Raw genomic sequence first — 19,434 nt, 5'->3', positions numbered from 1 at the left:
ACATAGGTAAAGAACTCAAATGCAATAACATAGGAGGCAGGTTTTTTTTTTTAAGCAGTCCATTATATCTTTCACTGAAATCTGACTGAAAAGTTAGAGCTGAAAAAACTGTGTTTCTTAAAGAACAAGCAGATGTAACCTAGCCTACTTTTTGATAGCCACAGCAATTGGATGCAGTTCTGTTCTTTCAGAGAGGCATGCTAATCCCTCCATTCCCCCATGTATGGGAGTCATGGGCACTTAAATGTTGTCAGCTTACTGCATAATTAAGACATCTGTCATAAGGTTAAAGGGAATTTTTATATTCTTCTGATGCCACTCCCAGAGATGAGTCTGAAGACCTGCAAAAGGGCTATCCCCTTTCACATGTATCAGTTCTCAGTTTCTGAGTTGTCATCTTTTATACCATGCAGAAACAAGCGTGTATTGCTCAGATATGAAGAGGTGAGGAGCGTAATGATCAGTGCAGCTAGACTTTTCTGTTGCAGGGTAGCAGATCTGAAATATTGTAGTCCAACAGGCATTTGAAATATAAATATTCTGTTAAATAAACGTGTTTAATTTGTATGTTGCAGATAAACTAGAAGCCAAAACTGGAAAAGACGAGGAATTTGGTCAGTGGATGTATCAGGTGCAAATCTTCTTTATAAAAAACTTCTTTCCTGCCTACCATCATGAAAAAGCACTGAGGGAAAAAATAAAAGAAAATCGAATACAGGATGCTGAGTTAGCTGAGCTGAGAAAGATGAAGGATGAGGAGCTGGCAAAGTACGTATGGGATCTTATCTCAAAATATTTTGTCTTCTATTAGCAAAATTATTGAAAATAGGAAATCCACTGTAATACAGTAGTATATTTTTTCCCCAGTTACAGTATGCTAATCTAAATGTAGTAAGCAACGTATAGAATGTAACTTCTGTTACTGTCAGGAATAACGAATGCAGGCTCCCTTTAGGTTACAGAACAATCTTTCCTAGTTCTGCTCTGCATAAAGGCAGCCAAGTCAAATGTATTTTTGAATACTGTAAATTGGACTTGAAGGATTAACTAGCTGGACTTTCTGCTTCTCTACAGTATGATGGCTTATAATGTGAATATAGGTGTAGTTGCTTGGCCAGTATAAATCTGCAGTACATAAATTGAAACTGTTCACTCAGGCTTATTGCTGAAAGAGAAGCAGAAGAGGCAAAAAGGCAGGAAGAGTCCACAGTTGAAAAAGAATCTTCTGAGTCCAAGAATACAGCTAATAAGGAGTTAGAGGAGCCTGGTGCACAGTTAGTACCTCCTCCAAAGGAAGAGGCATCCGTTGTACCACCCCCTGTTGTTACCAAGGTGCCTGCAGGTGCAAAGAGAAAGAAGAAGTAAATCTTCTGATGAGGCCTGAAGCTTCAAGTATGTAAGTATTCTTTGAAGAAAAAACAAACACACCAAGAAACACCTGCAGTAGCATTTAAAACACAAGTGAGATAAAACTGCATGGCACATTTTCACAGGGAAATTAAACTTCATGGTGAGCTGCTTTAAATGAAGGGCTTTGGGAAAACGAATATGTTAGTTAGGTGTGTAACCCTTTGCTTAAAGAAAACCATTCCAAAAGTCAGTATTTGATGATTAACTAAACATTCTATCATTGCTAAGCGGGTATAGAATTGATATTCCATATCATGAGTGTATGCCCTAAGTACATGGTTTCTCCTTAAATCATTGCCTATTTGATTGAAATGCTTCATATAAGCAAGTATTTTTGTGGTCCAGTCTGGAGTAGACCTATGTTTAAGTAAGAATTTGACAACAGAAAAGGTGAATCGGGATGAAGTAGAAGCTTTAAAAACAGTTGAACTTAGAACAAATAATTTTCTAGCACCTTTTTTGAGGTTTTGTGTAACCAGTCTAATTCCACATCACAGCATGACTTTCTGTTAATTTTCTACAAATCAACACAGGGAAACCAAAAGATGCCCTTAAAAGTGTAACAATTATTAATTTTATTTTCCAGTAAAATATTCACATAACATCAGAATGGAATGGTACAGATGAATTCAGACTGGTTTTTAATTAGTTTGCACATAAACATTTTTAAAATCTAAAAATTTTATGATCAGTTTACAGATTTTAGTAGAAATTTTGATTCTTACAAAGCAAGTATTGCTTTACTATTGTCATTATTCCAGTCAATAATATGACTAATAACTTCTCATGTTGAACAAGTGTCTGACATTGACATCTTCAATAAATCAGCCCTTTGCAGATCAATCCAAGAAGAAAATATTATTAAATTGTGTTGCACAAAGTTTCTTCACTTCTTCTGTAAAAAAAAAAAAAAAAAAAAAAAAATCAAATTTTAGAAATCAGTATATTTTACAGGAAGCTATGCAAGAAAAGCCATGGCAAGCATCAAGTACAGTATAATTTAATTCAAATAGAAAAAAGTAGGAGTTTCCTTGTAGAAATAATAAATTTTGTCTTCAGTAAGAGAAAGTTGAGTTAAATCTGAAGTTCCAGACTGTCTGAAAGGTAAGTTGTATTGTTTAGCAGCTGAAGTATAAGTGGTAAGTGCAACCAGATCCTCTTTCTAAAATTTAGGTTATTAAGTTTAGGTAATAGAAAAAATATTAATTCTTTCCTATCATCCAAATCAGAGCATTGCCTGTTTATAAAAACCATGAACCCCCAAATTGCTGCAAATAATACTCAAACTGCCCTTTCTCTTGAAAAATCAATCTATTTAAAATAGATTGCATCTTAATGCTCATGCACCCTCATAGACTGAAGACTGATTTGCTCTTAAAAACACTCATACTGGCAGAAGGATCACTGACAGGAGTGACATGATGGATAAGTAAGTTTTATGTCCGTGATCCCTGGGTAGGTTACATCAGATGTAAATATTTTCATCTCCAACCTGTAATACACATCATTAATTACTCCTAAATATCACAAAGTACTCCTCTATTATTTCAAAGAATAATGACTCAATAATTTAAGAATGTCTCATGAATATTTATGTTGTTCTTTTTTCATAGCTGATAGAGAAAGCAGACTAAAACCTGACACAAACTTACCTGGTCTATCACCAATCCCTCCCTCTCAGATTTTGCATGAGATGGATTTTATTACTTTTCCATGGGCATACGTTTCACTAGTAACTGTATTTAAAAGTAATAAAAACCAATCCTTACCATTAACTTCAATCAGATTTGCATTTTTTTGATTCAAAATAACATACAGTTCTCGCTGGTCAGACTTTTTCCCAACTACCCAGTAATCACTCATTGCCTTCACAATAATTTCCTCATCTTCGTCAACTCTGAAAGAGGTTTCAAAAAGTAAAGAAGGTGGTGGCAAGTTGATAGTCATCAATTTTTCAGTTGTACTAATTTATTAATAATAACATCATAAATTGTCATGGAGTATCAAGAGATACTAACAGAGTACTAACTTCAACATAATTAATCATTCCGAGACTTCATAAATAAGCTACACAGAATGATTTACTCATCTGGAGGCACAATTCTTGCTTTGTCTGTTGGTCAACACTCCTGCACTTCGAAGAAAACACTGTCCGTGAAGTAAGGACATATTTCATAGCATTATGTTTTGCTACACTGTGACCAGATTACAGAACATAGAGATAGTAGACCCTCACCCCATATCAAGTTGTTAAACATAGAACCAAACGAAGCTGAACAACTAAGTCTATTATATAAGGCTGTCACTAAACCTGGTACTTCCATAATATGATGAAATTCTGACTTACAACTGAAAATGAAAAACTTGTCCTTATATAGAGTGGGACTATTGCTAGTCTCTAGTTAGAGCTATAGACATCACAATTATTCCACATTTTCATATTTTTATGAGTTTTTGTAGTTCTAGGAAGGTCTCTCCAACCTTGAATTAGATAAGACGATACCCTTTACAAAAAGCCACTTATCTTTCCTGTGAGCAGTACTATAGTAACTGCAAGGCTTGTGTTTTATCCATTGTCCAAACCCTAAAAGCAGCCAGCTATTAAACCCCAGCAGAGGGTTTAATGTAACAGGCAGAAGCAGGTTTCCTGGTCCTTTATGCTACTTATCATGACACTAGATGGATTTAAGTGCAAAAGCACTTCACTTCAGGCCCTTTCTAAGTTTATCATGGTTACTCTGAAGCTTCACATAGATTAGATATTTTGTTAGATAAAGAAAGGGCCAGGGCTTCTAAATTATTTTTTAAAAGGACAAGAAAAATTTATGTATGACATAATATTTTGTGTTGGTTAGAAGTAGTAAATATAGTAAATATGTCCCACATTACACAATTCCTTATAGAGCTATGAAAGCCATCCATGAACAAAAAGGCATGAAAGCTTCACCCATTTGAAAAATCTACTTCACAGAAGGGGTTACACACTATTTAATAGTTAAGCATTACCTAGAGAAGTCACTGTTGATGTCACCAAGAATCTTCATGAGGTCAGGATGTACAGATGCAAGTGATACACTGGGTGTTTTCCTCATGTGAATAGTACTCTTCTCTGCAAGGTTCATGTGATTGAAATAGATAAACTTAAACTGTGGCTCCTTCTCAGCCCTAGGAAGATTAAAAAAAAAAAAAAAGTGACTTGCAAATACTAACATGTTCTATAAGCACGAGACTCACAGAAAACATTTATCAACTAAGCAGTGTAAAACTTACTGAGACACCATGAAGTTACTTTCACATTGCAGAAACCAAGTACATTAAGACTTGCAGCAAGATCAAACAATTTCAATACTTAAATAATATTAAAAACAACAATAACAAAAAAACCCTCCAAGACCAGTTTTTCCTTCTCTTAGGATGCTAAGAAATAGACACAGTGGAGTCTAAGGGCCTGGTCCCACATCCCATTAGTATTTTGTTCAGATCTTTCTAATAAACTATTTTTTCCTTCCATCACCATTTTGTTTCCTTGCTGTGTCAGCTCAGTCTGCTTTGAATGGAAATGGGTCTTTAACTTGACTACTTAGGAATCTTTCACTCACATCTTTATTTGTTAAGTCAAAAGGAATGACTCTTCCTTCATCCAGGCAATTAGTTTTCGACCATCATTTCTGTGGCCCAGCCAAGACTATTTTCAAACTCCTGCCTCAGTTATCCTCCTCCATTTCCTCTTTTATTAAGGTAATACAAAATCTGTCACTTAGAGCTGTAATTTTGGTTTAAGCCACAACAAATTTAGATCGTCAAAAAGTGGCAACAGCAATTGGTACTTCAGGCTATGTATTATTCAGAATCAAGGAGATACTGTGATGACACCAGTCACCTTAGCAAACAACTAGATACCCTTTGTCTCTGTCACCCCAGCGCATTAGTGTCAAGAAACTGTATCATGTTTTCAGGACACTGTGGCATTAAACTTTAAGAGGGTTAAAGCAGCCAAAACCAGTCCCAGATGACAGGGAAAAAAAAAAAAAAGCCAAGTTTAATGATTTAGTAGATTGGCACAATTTCAAGTGCATCCTACTCTGTACCCTGCAATTCTGCTGATTTGGCATGCTACCACTACAAAAATGAAGACTCACACCTATCTTTGATTTAATTCATTTTTTGTTTTATGTGACTGCAGTTCTTGGTTCCACAATTAACAAATTTACCTACAAATAAGTCATTTTATATGGAGAATCAGCTATAGTTTTAAGAGATTTGTTTCAAAATTTCTAAAGCATTAGCATACTTTTTCATTTTTTTTTCCTTTGTTACCTTGGTTCTGCAAAATAGAAAAAAAACAAATCATTTTTTCCTCGTCTACCATACGTGGCCACACCGAGAAGCAGTACTTCTGAATAAAAGTACTTTTTAAAGCTTGCATTGTAACAACAAAAATAATCCACTCCAAAAATAAAAACAAAACTGTTCAACATAAGTCATTCTAGTATCTAGAACTTCTTTTTCCTTGTAGCATCATTCCGATAAGGAACCTAGCTTCAGCATCCTAAATAAAACCTTTGATTTCCATCGAATATGTTGCACAGACTTTTGGCTCCAAAGCAATAGCAGGAAAGTTGCCTCTCCTGTGTTCTCACTATCTTCCTATTGGGTTAACGCAGCATGAAAGAAAATTCTTAAATTGGACAGTTGGAGGAGGAACCGGAAAATGAGATAAGGGTTTAACCTGCAGGAGTTAAAAAAACAAAACAACAAAAAAAAAACAAACACCCATCTTGCCCTACAGATGAGGCAGAAACTATGACAAAGCAAGTGCTTCCCTGCCAGGAATTGGTAATTAAAGAGAGCACAAGAACTTGGGACCAAGGGAATATCTCAACATAACAAAGGAAGACAAGAACATCAGTCCCATGGAAAACAGTCTTCACTCAGCCAGGCTACCATAAAGTAGACTACGCTGGATGCATCTAGGTCTTTCCCCAGGAAGAACTGGGTTATTCAAAACCCACTCATCTGTTTACAGGCTACGTCTTCCACTTGAAAGAAGTGTCACAAAGAGCAGCCCATTATGCCCTGATGTGCAAGTACAGTACTTCTACAAATGAAGAACACAAGAAAATAAAGCTGCTTATGAAAGGTCACACTTGATTTCTATGCCCTTGTCTCAATCAACAACTCAAGCCCAGAGGTTTTACATCCATGCTATCTGATAAACACATGGTGTGCATTTGTAACAGATTTAAGAGTTGCATACACTCTGTCCAAGCTATAGATGCATGTGTCTAAGGAAACATTCAGACAGAGCTTGCTGTGTCAACATCTACTTGGTGTGAAAAAAACAATTCTCTGTTTTTAATGTTACAGAAAATATCGGTCTAGGAAAGCAAAAGTCAAAGTAAATCAACAAAAGAAAGGAGGTGGGCACAAAGCCAGTAATATTTTTAAGAAACTCAAAAGTTCTAATTGCCCAAAGGCTATTTGTGAACATTAAGAGATCCTGTTTGATCAAGAAATGTTGCAAAATATAAACTGAAAGTTTTGCAGGAACTGTTATTTCTGTTTCAACATGGCAAGGACAGACAGAAACTATCAGTCCAGTCTGCATTTTTACCATCTTGTATGTATTTCTGCAAGCATACTAATCCACTGAACTATGCATCTCCATAGACCAAGCTCAATTTCACTTATGTAAAAAGCAAAACCCAGAAGTTCCACCTGCTGTATCTGAAAAGACTGTTGACATCTTCAGGATGAGGCTGAAGAAACTTGATCAATAAATGAGATTTAATATCTTAATATTTACATGATTCTTCTGCAGCAATTATGCACATAGAGGAAAAAGGCTTCAGCCACACGATAAACATTCATTGCAAAATTAATAACATGTATGTCATTATTTCAAGGAGGCCTGAATATGCAACAACAGGAACTTTATAAATGCTTAAGATGCAGAAAAGTAGATAAACGTCCTAAGATACACAATTAACTCAATGCTTTCAACATTTGGGAATCATATTACCATTATATTAGCAGTTCATTAAAGCTAATGTTTAACCAACTAAAGCAGGACTGCAACAGAAACATGGTACAAACCCTGATATTCTCTTGTTGATGTTGTATTGTTCACATATGTCTGATGCTAACACGGTAAGCTGAGGCCCAACAATGCTGTCCAGTTTACGGCAAAACTCCAGTGTAGGTGGAATTGAAGCTACATGGCATGTAAAGAAACAGGAGAGATGAGATTCCCTTCCCACAGTAGAAGGTACAGCTTCTGTAGTTGCTTTCTTTAAACATCCTTGAGAGTCCTCGGACAAATTTCTCAGTTATACCTGTGCACTTTCCAAATCATCCATAAGGTTAACTTTAAGCAATATTTAGTCATTTTATTGTGTAAATTGAATTACCTATACCACTGGAATAAAATCAGAAGACTGATAAAAAGCACTCATGAAGTGTCTTAAATAAGAAATTGAGTAGTTTCAAAAGTAAAACAAGTTGTATGCGTTTTGTACTAACTGTGTCTCACCAAAGAAGTGATACTAGTAGGTACTTACCATCAATCATAAAGCAGACAGCTGCACTCATGGCCTGGAACAAAAAAATTAAAGCAAAAAAACATTTACAACAGGTTACCTCAACTACCTCAAAGTCATTTGACAATACTTCAGAGAAGTCACACATAGGTAAACCCAGTTAAATAATAATAATAAAAATAATCACCTAGTTTAAAGGTGATTATCCTTACCCTTTAATAGGACAATTTCTTTGCAATCTACCATAACATGGGATAGTTAGGATTTTAAAATTCAGCCTAGTTTAGAGTATTTAAGCTGTAGGGGAAATGTAAAATTTGCTACTAACTGCATTTATGCAAGGAGGTATGTCTGCAATGAATTGCATTTCATTACAAAAATACTATTTTTTTCTCCCGATGGATTAATGCAATATAAAGCCAGGTATGAAATCATGTAAACTTACTATGGCTGGCATTTTGTTTTGATAAAACTTTTTTTGTTTTACGGAGGGTATATGAGAGCGGAAGAAGTAGACTCAGGTTTTAAATTCTACTGCTAGAAATTCCACAGTTTTCTGTCTCTTTGCTCAATCAATGCATCTCTTTATGCAGTTCACAAATATTTCACATCATTGGCTTCTCATATATAGATTCCTAATTCTGAGGAATAATTGCAGAGAAAAATGTAATACCTTATATACAATTAAATGAAGCTCTTCATAAGTGTCATCAGTGTTAACAAATATTTTGGGGAATCGGCATTTTGCTTCTGGATCATTAAGATTTAAGGGTCCAGTAAGAAACCTATAAGATAATTTAACAGGTCAGATGTGATGAATTCTTATATTTCAGTTTTTCCTATTTAACAGATGTTTTTGAAACTAGCAATTACTTGCATGCATGAATGCATTTTCATACAATACGTTTTCAGCTATCCAGATAGGCACAGAACCCTTTCCTTTATATATTATCTCAGCACTCTTATTTTCGAAGTATTATTTGCATATATGTTCCTGCTACAGAAACAGGATCAGAAAAGCAGAGTAAAAAGTAATAAGGAAATAAGCTGCACAGATTGTCAGGTGAACAACAGCCAAAATCCTTCCACATCCAAGTTGTGACTTTAAAAAAAGCCTTTTTTGTAGCTACTGGGAAGGCATTCGTCCTCTGCTTTCCAACAGTATATTCAGATTAACTTTACATACAACAGTGATGTATTAGAAACACTTAACTCTGAGGGGAAAAGCAGGAAAGCACGTGCCACTGCCTCTATCCCAACAGAATACACTAAATCAGGCACAGTGGTTTATTATTTATAGTGGTTAAAGAAAGATGACTGAACCCACAATTATTCGAGATGTTGCCCAGCTGCTTAGGTACAGGATTCCCCCCTCTAACATACCGAGTACAGAGGAAAAATAAATCACTAGATACATACACCTTTGTCTGAAGTGCCTGACTGAAAAGAAGTGTCTGGAGCACTGCCAAAACTATTCATGCAGTGCATTAAGAACAGTAGGGAAGAAAAGGCTTAATTTCTGTTTCTGCATATTTATTTTTCTCTCTTTTTTTTTTTTTTTTTTCTTTTTCCCTCTCAGAAGTCAAGTTTTACATTGTACTGACTACTGTGCAACCCTGTGGAATGGACTACATGTGGAACACGTCCCCAGAAATAAATTCACGCCTCTCAAATGTTTTGCCCTTGAGGGAAGAAGGAGTAGATCGTGACAGTTATTAAGAGCTACCTTCCATAATGTTGTAGATTTCCTGGCATTTCAGCACGTATTGGAGAATCTCTTCCTGCTAACTGAAGCAAAAAAGAACACAAGAAAAAAACAGCTTAGAGGTATTTTCTATTACTCTTTTGTAGGCTGTCTTTATATCATATTATATATAAACCATTGCAGAAAATAACGCTCATGAAGATATATACTCTTTGTGTAACATGATGGAGACAAAGCTAAAGAGATGCTGACAGAACAGAACATTCTGATTTTGCATTTATTACTTTGGAGCTTTGCTGGGGGTGGGGAAAAGGATAACTAACTCCATGTGGTCTTAAAGAACTCCATGTTCTGTTTAGCCGTTAGGCTGATGTGATTTGTTTGCAATACTGAGTATGGTCAGGACTACAAAGTAGGGAAGTATCTTCATTATGCAGGTACGAAACACATCTGAATGAATTCTTCAAAGTGACATACAGGGAAGGCAGGCCTGTTCACCTTATCTGCTGCAGTCAAGTTCTACATTAGCAACACACACATTAGCTAAGCCCTCACTTTTTCATTTGCTGTGCTTCAAATTATGAGGCTGTGCCACACACTTTCTACTACCTGTAATTATTTACATCAGCCACTTAAGCTCACACACAAAAAATCCTCACTGAAGTAAACAGTTCTGTGTTTACATGATTCTTCTTCTTAGAAGATATTCTGCACTATTCTCCCTGTTTTGTTGTTAGTTATTGTGAGAACTAACTCAAACAGTTAGCACCTGTTACCTATGTTGCCATAGTCTTCTCTGGGAATGAGATCCCTTGCTATTCTTAGCATCAAAATTTATATCCTTAGGTGGAAAAACTCAAATCAAACCTAGGGTTTCCCCTTTTGTTTGTGAACATCACGTAGCAGCTAATTAAATTGCTACAAATACTTTTTTTTTTTTTTTTTTTTTTTTTTTTTTTTTAAGTTCAGGGAACAATAAGCTTTCCCCTCTCCAGCTTCATATGCTAATCCATGGAAGACTGAAACAAACACCCTAAATCAAATGTCTTCTTTTTGTAAAGCTCACTAAAAGCTTTAAGAAGCTCGCCTGATTCAGTTACAGGAGAAGAAAAAGTCCTGTCAATAAGGCTCGATGACTTCTGAAATTCACCTTAAGCAGTGTGAAAGTTCTATTCATCAAGCACTGAGCTGCTGGACAAAGACTCAGAGGCCAGTTACTAGGTATTTGTGCAGCTTAAGGAGTTTCTACAATGTTGTATATCAAAACTGGTGTATTTGAGCAACACTTTATTAACTGGAAAACCACACACAATTTACTCAATTACTTTAAAAGCTTCCACGGCTTCGATCACTAACATTGCACATCTTTAATAGACCCAAATGCACATGTTTTTAAAAAAAATTGTTTTAAAATAATACTTCCATTAAAATGCTCTTTTTTTCATGATAATGGAAGTATATTGGAAGAGCAGTAAGCTTATTTCAATCCCACTGTCCACTACTCATAAAAGATTCAGCTCTACCCAGCTCTGCCTCGACCAGTGTAGGCTTTTGCGAGGGTGACAGTCAAGAACATGCAGAGCATTCACTTTTAAGTTTGAGCAGGTCTCCACTGGTGCTATAAGGAGTCATCAGGTATCAACACTTAGGAAATTCCCTATCAGGGACCCTTACTCGAATTATCAGCGGAATTCATACTGTAAGTGATAGGTACAAACATTACTGAGTTTAGTAGAATGCAGCCAAAGCAATACATCTCAGGCATTCCTAAACTGAATTTTAAGGTGGGTATGGGAAAAGAGATGCTCCTCTTTGATATTTTAGGCTTTAGCATTGCAAAATAGACAGAAGGAAAAAGAACAAACACTCCCACTATGATACCTCAGGCTCCATGTGTCTTGGAAACAGAGATGTTGTGAGATATTTGTACAAAATTCTCATGTCATCTTGTTCCAGTCCACTCCTAGAACATCAAGTAGAGCAAGTGCTGTTTGTCCTGCAGTGCTCAAATCACACATTTTCCCCCAACCACAGGCAGCAAATCACACATGAAACTAGGGTAGCAACATTTCAGTGTCTCAGTAGATTCAGTCCCAGAATATTCATTTTTAATAGGATGGGGTTTGTTTTCAGGAAACAAACTATCATCCATGTTTGCTGTAAAATACAAGTCATATCTTCTGCTACTAACTCATATTTGATGTCATAATTACATAGTGTAAGTACAAAGTAGCGGGATTTTTTTTTAAAGTCTTTCCACAAAAACCCACAAGATTTCTCATCTGAAACACAGTGCAATTCTCTTATGATTTCCTCACACACTTTGAAAAATAGAATGTTTAGCTGCGAATGAAGCAGTATGCCTTGAACAACTGTGTCACGTCAGTAAATGCCCCCTAGATTAGCTGAAAAGTTAAGTTAGCGTTGATTTTGCAAACTTAAATACTTGTCTTTGTTTAAAAAAAAAACAATGCTTCCCCCCAGTATTTTTCACAATGAGGGCTGGGACATATTAAAGAATAATTAAGTATCAAACATGCTTTTTCAAGGCTTATTACTTTAAGTTGCCCCTGCAAAACTAAATACAGATCTATAAATTGGAACTTTTGCTTGGTTTGCTCTGGCAGCTAGGTTAATAAAAGGCTCACATTCCTTCCTCAATAACTTTTGAATCTACTTGCCATATTACTACCTAGTTTAAGAGCAGAGATGATAGCTCAAAAGTTTCATAGACTTCACCTTAAGCAGTTTAGTAGGAACAAGACTCACATAGAAGTCCAATCAATATTTGGTAGAACTGGAAAGACCTAAAGTTATTGCAGGCATGGAGAGATTCATTGATTTTAGGAGACATAAAATGGAACTACAAGAACAGGCTTATAGCTGCTCCTTAGGGCTACTTGGAAATAATAATTTGGTACAGCTTAGAGATTTTTAAAGCAAAAGACCAAAGACTTTCTTCCATGTCACTCTTCCTAGCATTCTGTTTTTGCATTTTCATGCACCTTGTTCACTGATTCAGCTTTGCTATTATGGCACTTATTTATAGGATGATAATTTAAAAACACATAAAAGAAATTATCAGAGTACCTACCAGATAAGCTGATCATTGTAGAGAAATGCAGTATATTTGACTATGTTCAAGCTTTCTTCCATCCTATTAATAAATGACTGAATTTTCAAGTAAGTCATTTTATCCAGTGGAAAGAAGCTGATTCCACAAAATACGTCCAGCAGATCGCAAGATTGTAAGTGCAGTGTCTGCAAGTACTAAGAGGATAATGACAGTTGTTTTTAGAATTCAGAAAAATTCCAATGTGTACATTTAAATGACAAATTTGAGTCTAATTTCCTGTAATCTAGACTAAAAATCCAAAAAGTCCCTTCTAGTCCTGTTTGCCTGAAGTACTCCTTATTGTATCAGTGTGATCCAGATGTCAATTTACTACTATTTAATGAGGGACAACAGCTTTTAAGGCTAGCTCAAGATCCTTGGAGAGGACAAGAACGCACAGCCCATCATACTACTATTTAATTTCAGAAATAACTCTGTAGTAATATTAGATCATAGAATCACAGAATAATTCTATGAAATATTTTCACTGAAATATTAGATAAATACATTAGCTTGCAATGTGCAAAAGAAAATTTTTATTATTCTCTTTCCTGATACATTGTAAGCTTTACCAGTAGATTTTAAACACACTATCAGACACCCTGGTCTATGAAAGATGAGTTATCCAGTGGCTCCCTCTACAGTCATTTCACATTACCAAATACCAAGCAATAATACAAGCCCCGCTTTTGAACTTCACTCGTCAGCACTGCATACATTACCACCGTACTAGACTAGTAGGAAATAGTCAACAAAAATTAGTTTCACACACACAAGACAGCATAGCTAAAGCAAGTTGTTATCAAGTCATTACAAAGATCTTTGTCTATCCAGTAAAAAAAAAATATCTGCATTCAACCAAGCACATACACACATATTGAACTGCTCAGGTCAATCTTCAGCTTTGCAGAATAATTTTATTGGCTTAAAAATTAGAGCTTGTTCTCATTCCATTTAAAAATGTGTATTCTTGTTCACATTTACTTATTCCATGGTACTTACAGACAGTATGACAGATCTCTGTCACAGTTTATTATCTAAGTCTCATTTCCTTTCACAGTTTCAATGCAGACCAAGCCTGCTATCAGCACATAACCAATTCATTCAATAGGGTTACAACAGAGTAATTTGCATGACCAAACTTTCTAAGCATTTCTAATTCCCTAGCAAAAAAGAGAAACAACTTTTCCTTGGAAAAGTTTGTTATACTAATCTACTAATACTAATAACATACTAATAGTTTGTTATACTAATCTCAGCGACTACTGTTTTATCTTCACTAGGAGCTTGAAAGGAAAACTAATGTTTTAAAGATGATCTATTACTTCCCTTTTTGCCATGCTGTATTTTTTGAATGCAGCCTAGACAAAAGTGTACACCAGCAAATCAAAGAAGGACTCCTTGTGCCAACAGAGTTCATTCTAGCGTCTATGATAGCCTTACAAGAAACCAACATGCAAACAGAAAAATCCAAAACTAAGAAAAACAAAACAATCCAAAAAAAAAAAAAAAAAGAAGCCTATCCTAAAATTGGTTTGAATTGTGCTTTTTTTTTTTTACACTTTTTTCTTAAAAGTTCATAAGAGACAATTTTAAACATCAGTATGCAATGTCTACACTCTTATCATTATCAGAGATAGCAATATTCAAATCTCTACAACAAGAGAACTAACTGCTGACACCAACCCTCCATTTCCTTCCATGCAAATGAGAAGAATGGGGGCAGACAGACACTTGGCTGCTATCTTCTGAAGTCAGCTCGATTAAACTTTGCATGTAGGAACTCAAACTTTTGCTAGATGTGACTACTTTACATGAAAGTTAAATGAAAATATTTGATTGACTTCCTGCTCAGAAGTAAGTTTTGCTTTCCATCCTTTTACTAAAGCATTTGCTGTTCAAAATTGAAGTTAAATACTGAAGACAAGTTATAAACAAGGTTTATTTCTTGAAACCTTCTCAGGCATGACTATTGATCCCACACAGAAAAAAAATATAGTTAAAAATCACAACTATCAATTACTTCACTGTGCTATGGAACTTCAATGTCTGTGCATGGAGGTTGTAGAAACTCCAACCCTGGATACTTTTAAGAGTCAACCAGCCAAAGCCACATGAAACCTAATTTGAATTCAGTGTTACCCTACTTCGAGCAGGTGGTTGAACTACAATAGCCTCTCCAGGTTCTTTCCAATTTGAATCATTCTTTAACAGTTTCTCAGATAGGTCTGCACAAACAATGATCCCACTAACCAATTCAAACGTTAAAGCAGAATTTCCAAAGAATTAACATGATTCCATTAGAAAAAAAAAAATATTCAATAGCTAAACTCTTCTATCAAACTACAACCCTTTTTGTGGTTCAACTCCTTTAAAGAAGTAGTAGGAAGCAGGAAGTATTTGGAAAGAACAAGTAACTAGGCTTTTTGTATTGTTGCTACATCTTTTCCACTGCTCATGTTTTAGAGACACACTGAAGCCACATAGAGAAACGTTTTACTTTTTATTTCCAATGTAGAATCACACTATATATGCCTGAAAAATAAAGTCTTACCCGATGGAAGAACTTCTCTAGTCTTTCCTTTAGAACTTTTACGCCTCCATCTTCCATGGCTTTCACAAATGTGCCATTGAAAAGCTAGTGGTTAAAAGAAGTCAGTCAGATAATTGTGTAGTTACCTTAATTTCAAGTAACTCGACTATGAATATAGCTAGATTACAATACAGCTTCTGTGCCTCAGTACTACAGCTCCGCATAGATGCCAATTTACCCCTCCCTTATTGAAAGATCCTCTCTCAGATTTGCAGACTCCAGGTATACATAGCAGCATAGTCAGAATTAGAGAAGGAAAACAAATTCTCCATTAGTAGAGAAGTTACTTACCGTTGTTGCTTAAACATCTTAATTCCTTATTTTCTAAAAGCCATTTTGATGGCCTTTATTCAGTATTGTTTCTCCAACAGATAATATAAACATCAAAAGCAAGTGCTTAGTGTCATAACTGTCCACAAAAGAAGAAATCTGGACTTCACGGAAATTAGAAGGCTCTTATTTTTACTGTAAGCTAATGAACTAACACTGGCAACTGCAACAGCTTTATTTTTTCTCTTCCATCACCACTATTACAGCTTCAGGAATAGTTATTAAGAGTTATTACTGCAGCCAACAGCAATGAGACAAGCATCTCAAAGCAATGATGAGCTTGCACATCCAAATAGTACCATAAGGATCTCTTTCTCTGCCCAGAAGTAGAGCCTCTGTATTATTAACTCTACCTTGTACATGCTGTAGCACTGCTGCAGGACCGAACTATAGACCTTATCCTGCAGAAAAAAGAGCAAGGCATTAGTACAAGCAGAGACAGTATTTCAAATATTCTTGCTATGAACTACACGTAACAAACACTCAAAGAGCAGGCACATGCACAAATTAGAGAATTTGGCCTCTGAAAAGTTAAATAGCATTTTCAGTCAACATCTAGAGATTTCTTCATACATATAAGGTACTATTTCAAAGGGAGTCCTTCCCCCCTTTAATATCAAACATTATTAACTCAAGCACAAGATATCAGTCACAAATAGCGTATTTCCCTAAGGCCAGTGGTCAATTAAAATGAACTTATTTCTGACCACTGTTCTCTTCTTCATATTCAAAGGCTAAAGGAGGTGGGACATCATACCAAGTTGTTATTGCACTAAAATCTTAATGAAAAAAATACTTTTATTGTTTGATGAAACAGAGTGACAACACCAATCTTTATCACAGGACTAAAGAAGTAACAGCATTAGTATGCATACTGTAATGAACAGAGGCAGCATAAACAACCACCTCTTTAAACATTATTTCAGCTGACCAAATACCTTTCCTGCATACAACTAAACTGGCGTAAAGATACTGCAGTCTGGATGAGAAATCCTGTGATAGGTTTTAGCTGTTTGGCTTTCCAGCTTATTAGTAAAGATTACTGGTAGTCTTAAAGTTGTAAAACATGTACTTAAACCTAATAAAACTACATTCAAGAATCTTACAGATTCTTAAATAAAAATTAACAGATCCTAAGAAATACTTGCCTATTCCAAGCAAAAAAGTCTCACAGCAGTGTATTTCACTGATGTTTGTTAGGTGATCTTGAACTGCTATTTAGATAATTCCCTGTCTTGCTGTCTTCTCTAAACTGAATTGAAAACTACTTTGTCTTTTTTCCATTTATGGCTATATGCATATTTTAAGTCAATTTGGCTGCAGTTCAATAAGAATCAAACTAAGGTATTTCTGGTGCTACTCTTAAAATGCAGTAACTTATTTAAAAGGGGGGAGAAGGGAGAGTTCAGTATTACCAGTAATTCTTCTTCCTGATATTCATAGACTGGTTTTCCATCTTTGTGTTTTTCTATTATAGGGTTTCGTACAACCTAGAAGGTGGAACAGGCTGGCATTAGACAATGCAGAATGCATTGAGAACATTCTGATATGATGTTTTAGAAATATGCATATCATATGCATAAGTACCATGACCATCCAGAAATTCTCTTCAGGTTCATGGAAAAATTGTCTGTTCTTCTGTGTATGTAGGGATTTTGCAGGTTTTGTTGGACTAAAGGTCCTAGAAAGAAAACATTAATGTAGATATAGATATTTATATACACACACAAAAAGAAAACATATATGAGTGGGAAATGTTAAGCATTTTGTTTGTGCTAATACAATGAGTCATGCAGTCAGACTTTATACCTTGTGAACTGTACTATAGCTTCACACAGTCCCACATTTCTAATTTTTTCATTCTTTTCTACTTCATTTGGGTGATAGAAGAGAATCTTCTTTTCTTCCTAAAATTTAAAATAAGAATCAAAGCAAAATGCATTTTAACAGAATCAAAGTTAAAGAATACTCAGATCATGTTCTGATTATTTTTAAACTTCAATCACAGTCTTTTAGGCAAAATTTTATCTTGTACCTAAATAGGCTTCTGTAATAACGGCTAAAAGTCATATTTAAGCATGCTTCAGCAGTCATCCCAAGACACTTCAAAATGGTTTATAAATTCCAAGGCTATTGAAATAACAGGCCATAACCACTTCACAGCTAGTTCAAAGCAAGGCTAGCTTCAAAGCCAGATCAAAGCATGGCTAGCTTGAAAGCTAGATCAGATTGCTCAGGGCCCTGTCCAGTCAAGGTCTGAGTATCTCCAAGGCTGAAGATGGCACAGACTTTCTGGGCCCTGATCTGATGTATGACCACTTCAACATGAAGAAATTATCTCATCAGAATTTCCCTTGCTGCAATGTCATCCATTGCTTCTTATCCTTCCACTGAGCCTCTTCAAGAAGAACCTGGCTCCATTCTCTCTCTAAGGGCCCCTCAGGCAGGTGAAGACAGCCACAAGACCCCCTTCCAACACCATTCTGCTTTTCAGGCTGCACGCACCCAGTTCTCTAAGGGTTTCCTGACACATCAGGTACTGCAGCCTCCTGACCAACAGGGGCTCTCTGCTAGACCTGCTTCAGTCTGTCAGTGTTTTTCCTGCTCTGGGAAGCCCCAGGGGACCACAGTGACCACAAACAAAGGGAAGCGACCACTTCTCTTGACCTGCTAATACACTCTCACTCACCAGCCTGGGATACTGTTGGTTTTCACTACCACAAGGGCACACTGCTGATTCATGTACAACCTGTTGTTCACTAGGACTCCCTGGTCCTGTTCTGCAAAGCTGCCTTCTAACCAGCCAGCCCATGCTGCACGAGATCGTTTTGTCCCACATGCAGGGCTTTGCATTTGCTTTTGTCGGACTTTGTGAGATTTCTGCTAGCTGTTTCCCCAGCTTGCTGAGGATCCCTCCAAGCAGCAGCCCTGCCCTCCAGCACATCAACAGCTTCCCCCCAGCTTCAAGCCATCCACGGACTCACCGAGGGTGCAGTCAGCCTCGTCAGTCACTAATAAGTAAGTACAGCCACAGCCCTGTGCAAAAGCACTACTAAATCTAAAGGCTATCACACAAATCGTACAGTATGTTATTATCTACAAATACAGATTCTGGCTTATTGAAATTAAAAATCACAGTGGCATGAGCACTGTAACGCTAGTGCTAACTAGCAATAGCTTAGATTTAGCTAAATTAATGACTGAGGTTTTTTACCAGATTATAGCGATTGAAAAAGGTATTTTAGAAGAAGTTATCGCATGAGTAAAACACAGTACCTAACAGACCACCTGCAATATTTTACATGCTACCACTGACAACATCTTGGTCACTGCTTTGCCAGAAGCAGGACACGGCCAGAGGAAGGCGGCCGCAGGAGCCAGGGGAAGCGGTAACCCCCCGGCCCCCAGGGCCTCGGAGAGGGGCAGCCGAGCCCCGACAGCCGTCCCGGGGCCGGGACAGCACCGGAGGGCCCCCGCGCCCTTCTCGCCCCGCAGCCCCGAGCCGCGGCGTCCCTCCCTCCGGTACCTCTCCCTCTTTGGGCCCCAGCTTGGGGTTGTAGATGAAGAAACTGAGCAGGGTCGGAGCGAGCTGCTTCTCCTGGGCGGCTCCCCCCGCCGCCGCCGTCGCCATACCGAGCTGGAAGCGAGCGCGCCTGGGGCCGGCCGCCGCCGCCACACACCATCAGGGAGCAGCCCAGGGCCCTCCGCCGGCACCGGCACCAGCCCCACACCGCTTCCGCCT

At 36.9% G+C, this 19,434-nt stretch overlaps 2 protein-coding genes across 7 annotated transcripts in view; one reads left to right on the top strand and one right to left on the bottom strand.

Moving 5' to 3' along the window:
- RSPH10B (radial spoke head 10 homolog B) overlaps positions 1–12,189 on the top strand; it is a 26,461-nt gene extending 14,272 nt beyond the window's left edge. For 2 of the 5 annotated variants that reach the window (XM_084536532.1, XM_084536533.1), the window contains 3 exons: positions 576–768; positions 1,158–1,396; positions 9,529–12,189. In XM_084536532.1, the coding sequence (XP_084392658.1) occupies positions 576–768; positions 1,158–1,365 (401 nt within the window). In that variant the 3' untranslated portion in view covers positions 1,366–1,396; positions 9,529–12,189. The other 3 variants (XM_084536534.1, XM_084536535.1, XM_084536536.1) reach the window with 3 other exon arrangements.
- On the bottom strand, positions 1,957–19,434 carry CCZ1 (CCZ1 homolog, vacuolar protein trafficking and biogenesis associated). Of its 2 annotated transcripts, XM_084536538.1 has the most exons (15): positions 19,219–19,434; positions 17,502–17,599; positions 17,280–17,373; positions 17,108–17,182; positions 16,046–16,093; positions 15,324–15,407; positions 12,749–12,924; positions 11,536–11,617; positions 9,676–9,737; positions 8,623–8,734; positions 7,971–8,004; positions 7,507–7,624; positions 4,417–4,575; positions 3,180–3,307; positions 1,957–2,305 (listed from the first exon to the last, which is right to left on the bottom strand). In XM_084536538.1, exons 1-15 carry the CDS (start codon positions 19,321–19,323, stop codon positions 2,250–2,252), a joined length of 1,431 nt encoding a protein of 476 aa, XP_084392664.1. In that variant the 5' UTR covers positions 19,324–19,434; the 3' UTR covers positions 1,957–2,249. The 2 variants fall into 2 exon arrangements, with proteins under 2 accessions (XP_084392664.1, XP_084392663.1); XM_084536537.1 differs by lacking the exon at positions 1,957–2,305 and having other exon boundaries at positions 2,349–3,307; positions 19,219–19,433.

This window comes from Aythya ferina, assembly GCF_964211825.1.
Source record: "Aythya ferina genome assembly, chromosome: 15".
In the NCBI taxonomy this organism is placed as follows: domain Eukaryota; kingdom Metazoa; phylum Chordata; class Aves; order Anseriformes; family Anatidae; genus Aythya; species Aythya ferina.
This window is presented reverse-complemented; position numbering and strand designations above follow the sequence as displayed.